This window comes from Gracilinanus agilis, chromosome 2 (assembly GCF_016433145.1).
Source record: "Gracilinanus agilis isolate LMUSP501 chromosome 2, AgileGrace, whole genome shotgun sequence".
In the NCBI taxonomy this organism is placed as follows: Eukaryota; Metazoa; Chordata; class Mammalia; order Didelphimorphia; family Didelphidae; genus Gracilinanus; species Gracilinanus agilis.
This window is the reverse complement of record NC_058131.1, coordinates 133105692-133120326: the sequence shown is the minus strand read 5'-3', so window position 1 is coordinate 133120326 and position 14635 is coordinate 133105692. Positions and strand designations below refer to the sequence as shown.

The following is a 14635-nucleotide window of genomic DNA, read 5'->3' as shown; positions in this document are numbered from 1 at the left end:
GTGAGGAAGTTTTTGTGAGGTCTTTGAGCTCTTGAAGGATCTTGGACTGGGATAGCAATGTGGAACAATGACTTGGGTGAATGAAAAGGTGATTCTTTTCCTGACTTTTAGAGAGATTAGTTTCTGGAGAGGCCTCCCCATCTTAGAGGAGGCTGTATGGATAGAACCCTTATTATATTCACCACTGGGTCCTCTGGCTGAGGGCTAATTAGCCCTGCCTGGGTTGAGCCAGGGGCCAGAGAAAATATTTAGTGTGTTAGGTTAAATATCTTACTCTCCCCTCTTCACATTTCCCTACTTTCATTCTTCCTCTCTATTTGTAAATAAAACTGCTAAAAGTCATTTTGACTTGATCTGTATGAATTATTTTTTTAATTGGTGACCAGAATCTTTTATGTTTAGTCCAAACATGAATTTAATCCCTACAAAACCAATAAAAATTACATGATTATCTTAATAGATGCAGAAAAATCCTTTGACAAAATACAACACCCATTACTATTAAAGACACTAGAAAGCATAGGAATAGAAGGGCCCTTTCTCAAAATAATAAATAGTATATATTTAAAGCTATCAGCAATAGAGATGTTAGGGGACTTCTCAATAAGATCTGGATTGAAGCAAGGATGCTCATTATCCCCTCTATTATTTAACATTGTTCTCGAAATGCTAGCAGTAGCAATTAGAAAAGAAAAAGAAATTAAAGGGATTAAAATAGGAAACAAGAAGACTAAACTATCACCCTTTGCAGATGATTTGATTGTCTAATTAAAGAACCCCAGAAAATCAACTAAAAGACTAGTGGAAATAATTAATAACTATAGCAAAGTTGCAGAGTGCAAAATAAATCCACATAAATTATTAGCATTTCTAGATATTTCCAACCAAATTCAACAGCAGATGTTAGAAAGAGAAACTCTATTTAAAACCACTCTATACAATATAAAATATTTAGGAAACTATCTGCCAACACAAACACAGGAATTATATAAACAAAACTACAAAACACTTTTCACACAATTAAAACTAGATCTAAATAAGTGGAATAACATTAATTGCTCCTGGGAAGGATGAGCTAATATCATAAAAATGACAATCTTATCCAAATTAATTTACTTATTCAGTGCCATACCTATTAAACTATCAAGAAAAATTTTTATATAATTAGAAAAAATTAAAACAAGGTTCATGTAGAAGAACAAGAGATCAAGAATATAAAGGGAAATTATGAAAAAAAATGTGAAGGATGGATGCCTAGCAGTACCAGATCTTAAACTGTATTATAAAGCAGTGTTCATCAAAACAATCTGGTACTGGTAAAAGGAAGTGTGGATCTATGGAATAGAGTTGGGGCAAATGACTTCAGCAAGATAGTATATGATAAACCCAAAGATTCTAGCTTTTGTAACAAGAAACTGTTACAAAACAGTTGTTTTGACTGACAAAAACTGCTGGGAAAATTGGAAAACAGTATGGGAAAAATTAGGTTTTGATCAACATCTCACATCATATACCAAGATAAATTCAAAATGGGTAAATGACTTAAATATGAAGAGTGAAATCATAAAAAAATTAGGTGAACATAGAATAGTATACCTGTCATATCTGTGGGAAAGGAAGGAATTTAAGATTAAGCAAGAGACAGAGAATATTACAAAATGTAAAATGAATGGTTTTGATTATATCAAATTAAAAAGGTTTTGTACAAAAAAACCATGCATCCAAATTAGAAGGAAAGCAATGAACTGGGAAAAAATTTCTTATAATAAAACTCTCTGACAAAGGTTTAATTTCCCAAATATATAAGGAGCTAAGTCAAACTTACAAAAAAATAAAGGCATTCCCTAAACAACAAATGGTCAAGGGTTATAAATGGGCAGTTTTCAAATGAAGAAATGAATACTGTCAATGAGCAACATGAAAAAGTGTTCTAAATCCCTCTTCATTAGAGAAATGTAAATAAAAACCACTCAGAGGTCCCACCTTACACCTAGGGGATTGGTCAATAGGACAGCAAAGGAAAATTATAAATGTTGGAGGGGATGTGGCAAAATCAGGATGTTAATGCATTACTGGTGGAGTTGTGAATTGATCCAACCATTCTAGAATGCAATTTGGAATTATGCCCAAGGAACTTTAAAAGACTGTATACATTTTGATCCAGCAATACCACTGCTGAGTTTATACCCCAAAGAGATAATAAAGAAAAATACTTGTACAAAAACATTCATAGCCATGCTCTTTGTGGTAGTAAAAAAATGGAAAATGAGGGGGTATCCATCAATTGGGGAATGGCTGAAGAAGTTTTTGTATCTTATGGTGATGAAATACTATTGCGCTGAAAGAAATGATGAACTGGAGGATTTCTATGTGAACTGGAAAGACCTCCAGGAATTGATGCAGAGCAAAATGAGTGGAACCCGGAGACCATTGTACACAGAAACTGATATACTGTGGCACATTAAAATGTAACAGAATTTTCTACTAGTCTGCAAAGCAATGATTCAGGACAACATTGAGGAACTTATGAGAAAGAATGCTATCCACATCCAGAGAAAGAACTGTGGGAGTAGAAATGTAGAAGAAAAACATGATCTATCATGTAGTTCGATGGGGATATGATTAGGGTTTGGGCTTCAAAAGATCTCTCTGTTGCAAATATGAATAATATGTAAATAGGTTTTAAACAATGATACATGTATAACCCAGGGGAATTTCTTGTCATCTCCAGGAGGGGGTAAGAAAGAGGGGTGGGAACAATCATGAATCATGTAACCATGGAAAAATATTCTAAATTAATTAATTAATTAAAAAAGAAAAGAAAAATTTTAAAAATTATTTCCTGACACTTGGCCTGATTTCTTTTCAGCAAAAACTAGAGGAACCCTTGATGCACAGCATACTTCCAAGAACAAGTGAGTAGTCTTTTAAAGTGTGGGCTTTTGAAAGTAGAGTAACATTCTATTTGGATTGTAAAAAGTGAATATGACCACCATATTATGCTAAAGGTATTGCATATTTAAAGGTTTTAGATATACATATATAGTAGTAGCCTTCTAGGCATAGTCCTTGAACTCTAAGATTTTCATCAAATTTCAGACTTGAAAGAAACCTTATGAATCTTCTCGTCCTCAATAATACTTTCCCTGAAAATAATTCCCTCTTCTGATAAAGGGTCAAGTTTGGATGTACTCAAAGTTCTACAGTCCTAGGAAACATTGCTTTTTTGAGACAGTCAATTCTAGTTTGGGACAGTTTAATTTTAAGGACATTTTCCTTATGCAATCTAATAGGAGAAAAAACCCATAGTCTGCAAAAGAATATGAAAGACAAAGGACATTAAACCTATGAAGAATGTGAAACTACCCATATCATAGATTTGAAGAGAATTTTAGAGATCACATAATGGAAACCCCTTATCTTAGAGGCATGAAAACTGAGGTTAAGTGAGGTAAAGTCATCACTTCAAAACCATGAAGCATTTTCTAAAGGGAGCAAAGTACACCCAAGGGGAAACGGTTTAGTTTTAGAATTCATTTATATCATAGCAGCTAGAGAGCAAAGTGGACCTAGAGACAGGAAGACCAGAATTCAACTCTAATCTCTGATATCTCCTTGCTCTGTGAATTTTGGCAAATTACTTAACCTCTTTCAGCCTCAGTTTCCCTATCTATAAAATGGAATTAATAAGAGTTCCTACTTCACAAGGTTATTGGGAGGATAAAATATGTGTAATATGCTTTGTGAACCATAAAGCATTATTTAAATTTTACCTATCATATCTTTCATCTGGTAACTGAATGGTGGTCTGGAATTCAGAAGGTCCATTTTCTAGACCTGACTTTGACACTTACTGACTTGTAGTCCAGGGGAAATCACCTTGTTTTCCATTCTCTCCTCTCCCTCGCCTTTTCCATTATTTCTTCCCCACCCTCACCACACACATTATTCAATTATAAGCTATCTTGCTAATTGTACCACCTTTTATTTGTAGTATTATAACAAACTACTAATTGGATTCTCAAGTTTTAGTCACTCCTGCAGATTCACCATGCACACAGTTGACAAAATTGTCTTTCTAATACAAAACATGTCAGTCCTCTTATTAAGAAGCTAATTTCCTCTAAAATAAAATACAAACTCCTCTAACTACCACTTACAGTCCCTCACAGTCTGGCTCCATTCTCCCTTTCCCAGATGTATTTCACCAGTCAGAATGGCCTACTTTGGATTATAGAATTATATATTTAATATTGAAAGGAACCTTAGGGGTCATCTAATTCAATTCTTTCATATTATAAATGAGAAAATGGTAGCCCATTGAGGGTAAATGACATGAGTGTGCACAAAGTAAGTGTAATAGCCACAATTTGGACCAAGATCCATTTTCCCAAATCTTTCATCTATAACAAGTGATCTTCTTCATTGCTTTGCTTCAAAATCATAATTCTATTTACCTCACTTTTGGACAAGCTATCTTCTGTGCCTGAAACATACTCTGTCCTGGCCTCTGCCTCAATTCAGTAAGCTCCACTGGATGATTTTTAATTCTTGGATTAAATATAAGTCTCTCCGTTTGGTTTTTTAAATCCCTTACAATTTGACCTCAACCTGAATCTCCAGTCTTATGATATCGTCTTCTTCTTCCTGAACTCAATTGTCCTGTCAAACTGTTATTGCTGTTCCTCATACATCTTGCTCCATCTCTCATCTCTGTGCCTTTATACAGCCTCTTTCTTATACCTCTTAGAATATTTTTCTTCCTCACTTCTCCTTCTAAGAATCCCTTGTTTCCTAAAAATTCTGCTCATGTGCTCCCTTCTGATACTTATTTTTCTGATTAATCCCTGTCCAGGTGCTAATGCTACCTCCCTCAGAAATTTTATGTATGTCTCCATGCCTGTGAATGTTATGGGACACAAATACACACATATATGATATGTAATTGGTTATTTATGTAACACCTGTCCTCATAGAATGCAAACTCTTTTAGGGCAGAAATAGTTTCTTTTTTTCTTTTTTTAAATTTTTATCTAATTTATTAATTTATAACATTTCTCCATGGTTATAGGATTCATGTTCTATCTCTCCCCTCCTCACACCCACTCCCATAGCCCATACACAATTCCACTGAGTTTTACATGTGTCATTGATCAAGACCAATTTCCATATTATTGATATTTTCATTAGGGTGTTCATTTTGAGTGAATATCGCTAATTATATCCCCATCCACCCATGTGATCAGGCAATTATTTTTCTTCTGTGTTTCTATTTCTATAGTTTTTCCTCTGAATGTGAATAGCATTCTTTCTCATAATTCCCTCAGAGTTGTCCTGTATCATTGCATTGCTGCTAGTACAGAAGTCCATTACATTCCACAGAAGTACATTACATGCCACAGTGTATCCATCTCTGTGTACAATGTTCTCCTGGTTCTACTCCTTTCACTCTGCATCACTTCCTGGAGGTCATTCGAGTTTACATGGAATTCCTCCAGTTCATTATTCCTTTGAGCACAATAATATTCCCTCACCAACAGATACCACAACTTGTTCAGCCATTCCCCAATTGAAAGGAATACCCTTGTTTTTCAGTGGCAGAAACAGTTTCATTTTTGTCTTCATTTCCCTAGCACCTTCCCAGTTCATGTGCACTGATGGAATGATTATAATCTCTGACAATCTCTGAGGATAAGTTTATAGGCTACCTCCTAAAGAAATCCTTTGCTCATTTCTTTAGTTGTTAGGCTTCTCTATCTCCTCAAATAATCATGTATAACTGTTTAGATATTTCATCCTCATTCCATACCCCAAGTGGTATTTAAGCTCATTAAAGGCAGGGACTATTTTTTCTTTCTTTTTATCTTTGTGTCTTAAGCATCTATCATAGTACATTGCACATAATAAATGTTTCATAAAGGTTTGTTGGACTGAGCAATCCAAAGGGGAGAAACAAATTCTTTGTCATTTTTTGGCATAAAATCAGTTCTCTATGAGAGAAAAGAGCAAATATAAGAAAATATTTTTTCATGAATACAGTAATCTAGAGCGGTGATGGGCAAACTTTCTAAAGAGGGGGCCAAAGGAAAGGAAATGCTCATCTGTCAGTCAGTTTCTAAGGCAACTCTTTTGAGGTCTCATTGTATTGTATCCTACTCATTGTATTCGTCAGATTAGGAATAATGTCCCACAGCTGGATAGAACATTTCAGGGGGCCACATTTGGCTGCCGGCTGTAGTTTGCCCATCACTGGTCTAGAAAACAAATACTCTTTACCTTTCAATTTAATAAAGGTGTATTATGTCTTCTATATTTAAACTGAGAGCTAGCTGGGGCTAGCTGAAAGAGGGCTGACTTTGGAGTCTGGAAAACCTACATTTAGATCTCACCTCTACCAAGGGGAAATATCTAGCCTGACTTGGAATGGAAGAAATTATACCAACTGGAATTGGAAAAACTGGATGAGTTTTGATGACATAATTATTTACTGCTCTTAGATCATGAATATATCCATAAACAGGTATGCCATTTTCATCTAATTTTGGCTTCTTTATAGGCAAAAATAGTGTATTGTACTCAGAAAAGCATGGTATTATTATCCCTTGTTGGATTAGGGACTCGATAATTGGTCGTATACCATCTATTGCCTCCTAAGTCAAGGGATATTGAGGCACACAAGGAACTGGTCCTTTCTTTGTGCTCACCCTGACTGGAATTGCTGATTTTAGCATCCCAACATCTATGGATGATCTTGACCACAAATCCTTAGGTATATCCTCAGGTATTGGATAGATGGCACTTAGGTCATCCTCTGTAGTGCTAGAATCTAAGAAAAGCAATGGAAAGGCCTTCAAAGATTCCTCTGGGAGATATAAAAAAATATCACCAGATTCAGTACATTGGATAGTAGCCTGTTATTTACATAGTAAATCCTTTCCTAAAAGATTCATTGGACATTCTGGAATACACAAAAATGCATGTTCTTCAGAAAGGGGTCCTTGAGTTACCATTTTTGGTTGCAATTTAGCTACTTTCTGAGTTATGCCTGTAGCAACAACTACATCAATTATACCAACAGCTCTACAATTCTCAGGAAAACATTGCAAAACTGATTTACTCACTCCCATATCGATGAGAAGATTGTAAATCTGGTCTCTAATAGTTATAGACACATACAGTTCCGTACTATTGGGAGGTTGGAAAGTTTCCAACACAGGAGCTAAAACAGTAACATCAGAAAAAAACTCAGCTATTTCCTGTGCATCCAAGTTAACATCGTCTTGAATTACAGAATTTTCCCAGGATTTTGCACCTTTGGTCCTTTTCACCTTTATTCTGGTATCATTGTTCTTATTTACAATCAAATTATCCTTAATCAAATCATGATTTCTTTTATTCTTCTTAATTCCACACTTACTAGAACTTCTAACACCTTTTACAACACTATTTTTCTTTTTCTCACAATAATTTACAACACTAATCAAATTATTATCAACACCAATATAAACCATCATTAATTTTAATCAAATTATTACAAACACTAGTTAAATTACTACTACGAGTAGGTAAATTACCATTAACATTGCTTAAATTACAATTTACACCATTACCAGTAATCAATTCAGATAATTTAACATTAACACCATTTAAATTATCATTAATTCTCCTCAAATTATCATTCTCATTGATTAAACTATCATTGATTCCATTTAAATTAACATTAACACTGATCAACTCATTATCATCATTAATTAAATTCTTGTTATCACCAATTAAATCAATATTAACACCAAGTGCACTATTCCCATTATCCACAATTCCATTATCATTATCTTTAACACATACAATCTCATCAACATTCACTTTATTCCCATTACCTTGATTCATATACTTTTGAATTTAGAGCACACCTTCATATTGAAGCTGTCCCTCAATTCAGATTACCATAATTAACATTCCCCTGGTCAATGTGACTGTACTTTGGCCATACTCCAGCCTTTATGAAATCCTGCATGGTTGCCGTATTAGGAGCTTGAACACCCTGGCAGTATGCATTTTGGCATTGGAACACATTTTGCTGGCCATTTCCATAATTAAGTCCATTATTTCAATTATTTCCCCATAATAATCCATAATTATTATTAAACTGATTAAATCCATTATTATTATTATTGTACCTCTGCCCATATGATCTTCTTCTAAACATGCATTCTCTGGCAAAATGTCCTACTCGGCCACACTCATAACAGGATTGCTATCTTTGGTATCTTGTATTTACATTAGCATTATTCTTATAGTTATTAGCATTATTTTTCTTTTCAGATGCCCTCAAAGCTGCCACTGCTTTTATCTCACTAATTTCCTTCTCATTTGCCCTACTATTTGCCTCTCCTGAGGCCCTCAATCATTGCATCTTTTTCATCATTCCCTGTGTCCTTCTCCTGAGCAAAAACATATGCGGCCTTTTGTTTAAGTTCATCCAGGCGTAGAAGTTCCCAATCTCGATAGTTATCATTGAAAAACTTCTTCACCTGGGGAACAGCATTTCTCAAAAATATGAGCTTAATATGCTCAATGGTGGTATCTTCCAGGACATTGAGACCCAAGTAAATTTCTGTAGCTTCAATGATGTGATCTAAGAATGTAGCTGGTGTCTCCTGATTAGTCTGCCTCACTTTTTCAAATTTTGACCAAGCATTAGGGCATCTTGAATTTTCCTCCATTACCTGAATTAATGATTTCCTTGCCTGTTTAAGCATTCTGTAAATTGGAACTGAATTTAAATCCAGCTCCTTCCAGGCTACAGGCCATGGTGTCATTCCTTCAGTATTTCTCATCTCTTCTACAAACTTCTTTCTATCATAATTGGACAAGATCTTCCCCAAAACATACCAACAGTCTTCAAAATCTGGGTCATGTGCCTTAACAAATGCTCAAAAGATTTTAACAAATTTGCCAGCATCATCATGGAAGTTTGGGATTTTCCTTTTCAAATTCTCCAGATCCTCAGTCCTAAATCTAGTATCCTGTCTCACATGAAAAATCTCATCATCCTTCACTCCTGGAAGGTCGCGTAGGGGAAAAAGGTTAATCGGTTTGTCCCCCTTATTTAATACCTTTTGTTCCAATTCTGCCTTAGAAAATTCAGATTTAACAACTTTACCATCATTACCTTCATTACCATATTTATCGTCATTACCAGGATCTTGACCATACTCGTTGTCCAGAAATTCATCTTTTTTCATATGTAGTTCAATATTGTTTACCTGAATCTGCTATAACTTTATCATGATTTTCAATTCGGATTCTTTAGTAAACCACTGAGTTATAACTTAAGCATGTACACCATACATTGTAACAACCAATGCATCCTATACATAATGTAGTCATAAAACAAAAGCAACAGTATGTGTGCCACCATATCTAGTAATGTTATCTCCCACACAGGTCTTATTTTCTCAAAATCAAGCCCCATTTTTATATATTTGGGAATACATTTCAATGCAAAAGAAAGATTGCAACAGATTGCAAAACATCATTACACACTCGTGCACTATGTCTTCCATTGTTATCATACTTGGTAATGTACCAGTGGTATGGCACTCCACTACTATACAAATAATTAACTAACACACATAACAGTAATCCCACAAAAACAATACTAATACAACAAACCAAGAAGGGGAGAAAAACAGGAGAAAAACCACTCCAGAGGAAAAAAATGAAGAAAAACCCTTTTTCTGGGACTATTCTAGCCTCGATAGTAAATTGGCTTTACTCAGAGATTTCATCAATGAACTGGAGTGGGAGGTAAGCAGTTCTGAGTAGCTTACCACTGGCTGGGAACTTTCAGCCCATAGCCAATGGCTCTATACCTCCATGGAATGTTCAGAATCCTCTCACTTCCAGTCTGGCTCTGTGTGTTCAAGAGTGAGCTTCCTGTACTCTTCTTAACCCACTATCTGGGTCAGCCAAACTCTTATGGGGAAAACCAGGGGGAGTTAACTTAAATATTTATCTGGGTTCATAAGGGTGAGTAGGAGACAGGAATGGACAATAGTATGGGACCAAACAAGCCAGGGAAACTGGGTTTAGCTGTTTGAGGAAATGACAGTTAGGCCTTAACTGTTACCCTGCTCCACCTGAACAGGGATTCTGTGAACCCAGCAAGTAAAAGACAAGAGGGCTTATAAACAAGTTTAATTTAAGGAAACTATAGTCTAAGGAGGGAAAAGGGGTTACTATTCTACCAGACTATGGGAAAACCTCAGGGCCAGGGAATGGACTTATCTACCCCAAGCTACAACTATAGCAGGGCAGGGCACAATGGAGATCAGAATGGAAAGTGGGATCCTTACTGCTGAGACCTGTCAAAATCCAGCAATGGTACAGCTTTCCCATGTCTTCAGTCAGTACTCCTTCAGGTGAGTATGTCTGGGAGCTAACTCAGCCCAAGTTAATCAGCAACTCAGGTTAGGATTAATAGTCTCTACCAAAAATCTCCCACAGGCAGATGACAGTCTTCCTTCTGGATCCCAGGAAATCAGGGTACAGACTCAACTTCCTCTGAGGTCTCCCAGGAGTCAATTACAACTTGTCCCCAACCCCCATGGAGTCTGTCAGAGAGAGAGGCTTCCTGCTTCCCCATTCCATTTAGAATCCTTCAGCCCTACCTCCTAAGTCTCCTAAATAATAATTTATTAATCTACCTTACAACAATGCGTACCAGTGACAGCTGGTGACAGCCAACTTTTCAGTTCCCAACCCACTGTTTAAGATTGTAAATTATACAGAATAAGCTGGACTACATTGATAAAGGAAGTTTATCACAACAGTCTTTCTATACTATTTCTATTCTATACTGAATAAATCACAAATCCAATAGCCCCACCTAGTACTCTATTGGGAACTAGGGGAAACATAGTCACTGACCTAATAAAATTGATAGGGCTAGAAGAGAAAGTAGTGCTATTCAGTTTAGTCAATAGGAGAAAAAAGATGATTGTGCTTATGTTAATCCACAATTAGTTTCTATACATAATACTTATTAAATCTCTGGATTGCAACACTAGGCACATCTGTTTCTCCTATTGTAGGAGTCAAAGGAGGAATACAAGTTCTAATAATGATGACTCATAGCTGCATAGAGTTCTTTGTACCTAGGCTCTACACAACCCTAAAAGAGTAATTTTGTCCCTTTCATTGAAAGAGCTTATATCATTCAGGTAATCAGTGATGAAAACCAGAACTATGTTTATGGAACCATGGGTGGAGTGAAATGTTTTGCTAGAGTCCTTGGGCAACTAGATGATAGCAAAACAGAGATGGAGTCATTTAAAACAGTAACATTTACAAACTTATATGGTAATAAAAGGTTTTTTTATCATTTGTACAAGTGGATGTTTTATCTTTTCCCTTTCTATCTTCCCACCCTTAGAAGAATGTGGGCTCCTTGAGGGCAGGGATTGGTTACTTCATTTTTGTCTTTTTATCTCTAGTGCACTTAATAAACACTGGATTCTATTTAATCTATAACCTGGCATTGTGATGATGATGATGATGATGATGATGATGATGATGATGATGATGATGACTCTGCCTACCTTAACAAGCTTGACTCTACCCAAGGTCCACAAGTGACCTTGGACTTCAGACAGAAGCTAATTCCAAACTTGTTAGAACAACTCCAAATCAAGTGAAATTATGTCAAAAGTTGCTTTGAGAAATTGAGATTTCCAGCCCTAAAGGTTTGTGCTTCTGTTTTAGAAGCCACAAATCCAAGAAGAATATTTCCATTCTTTGGTCAGTTCTTTAATTATTCCCTCCAGAAGCCTAGTCTTCCAGCCTTAGCCAAAGCCTTTCCATTTATGAATCCTGGTAACCCCCTCCCTCCTTTTATTTTTTTTTTTAAACGTTAACCTTCTTTGCGTTGACGCAAAGTATCACTTTCAAGGCAGAAGAGTGGTAAAGTAAGGGCTAGGCAATTGAGATTAAGTGACTGGCCAGGGTCACACAGCCAGAAAGTCTCTAAGGACAGATTTGAACCCAGTACCTTGTGTCTCCAAGCTTGGCTCTTTATCCGCCAAACATCCTAGCTGCCTGACCTGATAATATTCTTGCCTTTTTCCTCCAGAAGCTTTGTAGAACAAACTCTAATGATGACAATGACAGTCCCTTCTCAAATCAGCCCTATATAAATCAGACTACAGTACAGGACAAGTAGGTCAACTCCCTCAGGACAATCAATCAGTCCATTGTAGATACCTGTTGACTAATCTGCAGATTCTTTTTCGTAGTCTGAATTAATTCTTGGTGATTGTCTGACCATGGGGATTTTGCTTTGCCTGGATCGAGTAGGGAATCCAAATCAAATCTCAGGGATGACTCTCCTGTTCCACAAGCTGCACAGATGGGAAATGAGAACAGCTTCCAGGTACCTTTCTCTTAAACTCAGATGAAGTCCCAACTATGCCACCCTGTGCTATGAAAGGCCTCATAACCTCCATCCTAAAGCATCTGTCCTCTTGGTGCTAAGGCTTAAGCAGCAACTTTGACCTTATTACACTTTTTCTTTGTTTTCCAGACATGACCATTTTCACAACCATTTTCACCTCGATCACTTTCAAAAAGGATTCTGTTTCTCTCCACATAGCATTGAGCTATTCCTCTTCCCTCTACAGATTTGCCTACTTGACTAGGAGCCAAGAAGCTAAGTCACCTGTTACTAGGCCCTAGAGCAAAATGATTTTTCTCCTGTTCTTACCAGTGAACAATTTGGCATTTTATGGAATTTCCAGGGGAGATCCCACATACCATGAAAGTAGGTAGATGGCTTTGGCTGCTACTGTACCTGAAGAAAAATCTTTCTTCTGAGGCAAGTTGGTGTGGAGAAATATGTTTTACTCCTTCTCCTCCCTCACCTATTGTTAGAGCTTGGAGAATTTGTTTAACCCTTTATTTGTAAAATAGGCAGGTTAGATGAAATTACCCTACTGTCCCTTTGGGCCCTAAGTTTCACAATTCACTACCATAATTCTAAGTAGAAATACATTCTGTAGGATGTCCCAAATAGGTGGGTGGGATTACTATGAATCCGGATATTAATATTTCCAGAATGCATTTCTTCTCTTGGATTCATAAGGGAAATCATCTGAGTGCTTTTTTACAAATATTTGACTTAGTTATAATGTTGCCTTCAGTAAACTGCTTTCTTTCGTTTTCTTTTTTTTTTACCTTCTGTCTTGGAACCAATACATAGTATTGGTTCCAAGGCAGAAGAGCGGTAAGGGCTAGGCAATGGGGGTTAAGTTACTAGCTTGAGGTTGCACAGCTAGGAAGTGTCTGAGGCTACATTTGAACTCAGGTTCTCCTATCTCTAGGTCTGGCTCTCAATCCATTGAGCCACCCAGCTGCCCCCAGTAAACTGCTTTCAAGGGTGGATATTTGGTCTGTTTAAATTATTTGAATGAAAGGCTTTCTCTCAGCAGGATATGAAGAGCTTACAAGAAGGCACACACAGACAAATAAGTTTTAAAGGTACTGTTGAGACACCTGCTGGTCCATTGTCCAGAAACTCTACTTCCTGGAACTCCCAAGCAAGGAATGCTCTAGGGTGTAAGAACCTTAATGGGAATTTGGTTTAAAGCTAAGTTTTAAGCCCTAACAATGTTGTCACTAATAAACTCAGGTAGTTCATTCTTCCACTGACAATGCACTGCTATTTACCTGGGCAAAATGCCATTCATACTACATACTTTCAGCCAAAAGGATTTTACTTTCATTCCATTTTTGCTCTGTTTTCTTTTCCAAATGTACAACATGCATAGACCTGGGGAACCAAAGGTATTTTGGATCAAGTAAGGTCCTCTCTTATGCTTTGGCCCCACTTCAGTCTCAAATTTTGAGAGAGAAAATAAAAGATTAGAGGGCTCTCCTGGCATAGAAATGTGTGGATAATTTTTTCTCTTCTTTATAGAGAAAATTCTATCCAATCTTCTACACAATTTCACTTGAGAAAATTTCAAAGCAAGTGATAGCTAGAAGAATAAAAATGAAATAGGAATATATACTTAATCCATTGTAGAGAAAGGACAATCCTAAATTGTTTATCAGGTGACTGAATAGTCCCCAATGAGTTCAGCAGAGTTCATTCAAGTAAAGCAAGAAAAAGAAAGTTGGTTCTTACCTGTGTGTCTCTAATGATCCCATTTCTTTTATGAATTCCACTTTGGGAGCCATTACTCTGTTTCTGGTGATTATGAAATTTTCCATTACTGATAGTACCACCTGCTGGATTAGCCATTTGTTAAATCAATGGTCCTGTCAAGTTTTCTTCTTCCAGAATTTCTCCGGGATCTTGGCGTTTGAAGTTAGTGAATGATGGGATAAAAGTTTTGGGTTGAGCCTTAAAAGGAATCCTACTGGTCTGTCAAGCTTTTCCAGAAGAGGAGCGACTGCCTATCTTTTTGCCAGATCTTTGAAACTAAAAACAAACTGTTACCTTTACACACCTCCCACCCCAATAAGTCAGAATGCAGGCTCCATAGCAACTAACCTATTTCTAAAACTAATGCTCTTTCTGGTTCCTAGCACCAACAAAGACAGCCAGCTCAGTCTACTGTATCTTGTAGGTTAA

The 14635-nt window shown here is 36.6% G+C and overlaps 1 protein-coding gene across 1 annotated transcript in view; it reads right to left on the bottom strand.

Moving 5' to 3' along the window:
- Window positions 1-14302, bottom strand: part of SPTLC3 (serine palmitoyltransferase long chain base subunit 3) — a 233573-nt gene extending 219271 nt beyond the window's left edge. Inside the window, exon 1 of the mRNA XM_044660720.1 lies at window positions 14186-14302. Within this exon, the coding sequence (XP_044516655.1) occupies window positions 14186-14302 (117 nt within the window). The remainder of the gene's footprint in view (window positions 1-14185) is intronic.
- Between the last annotated feature and the right edge of the window lie 333 nt (window positions 14303-14635).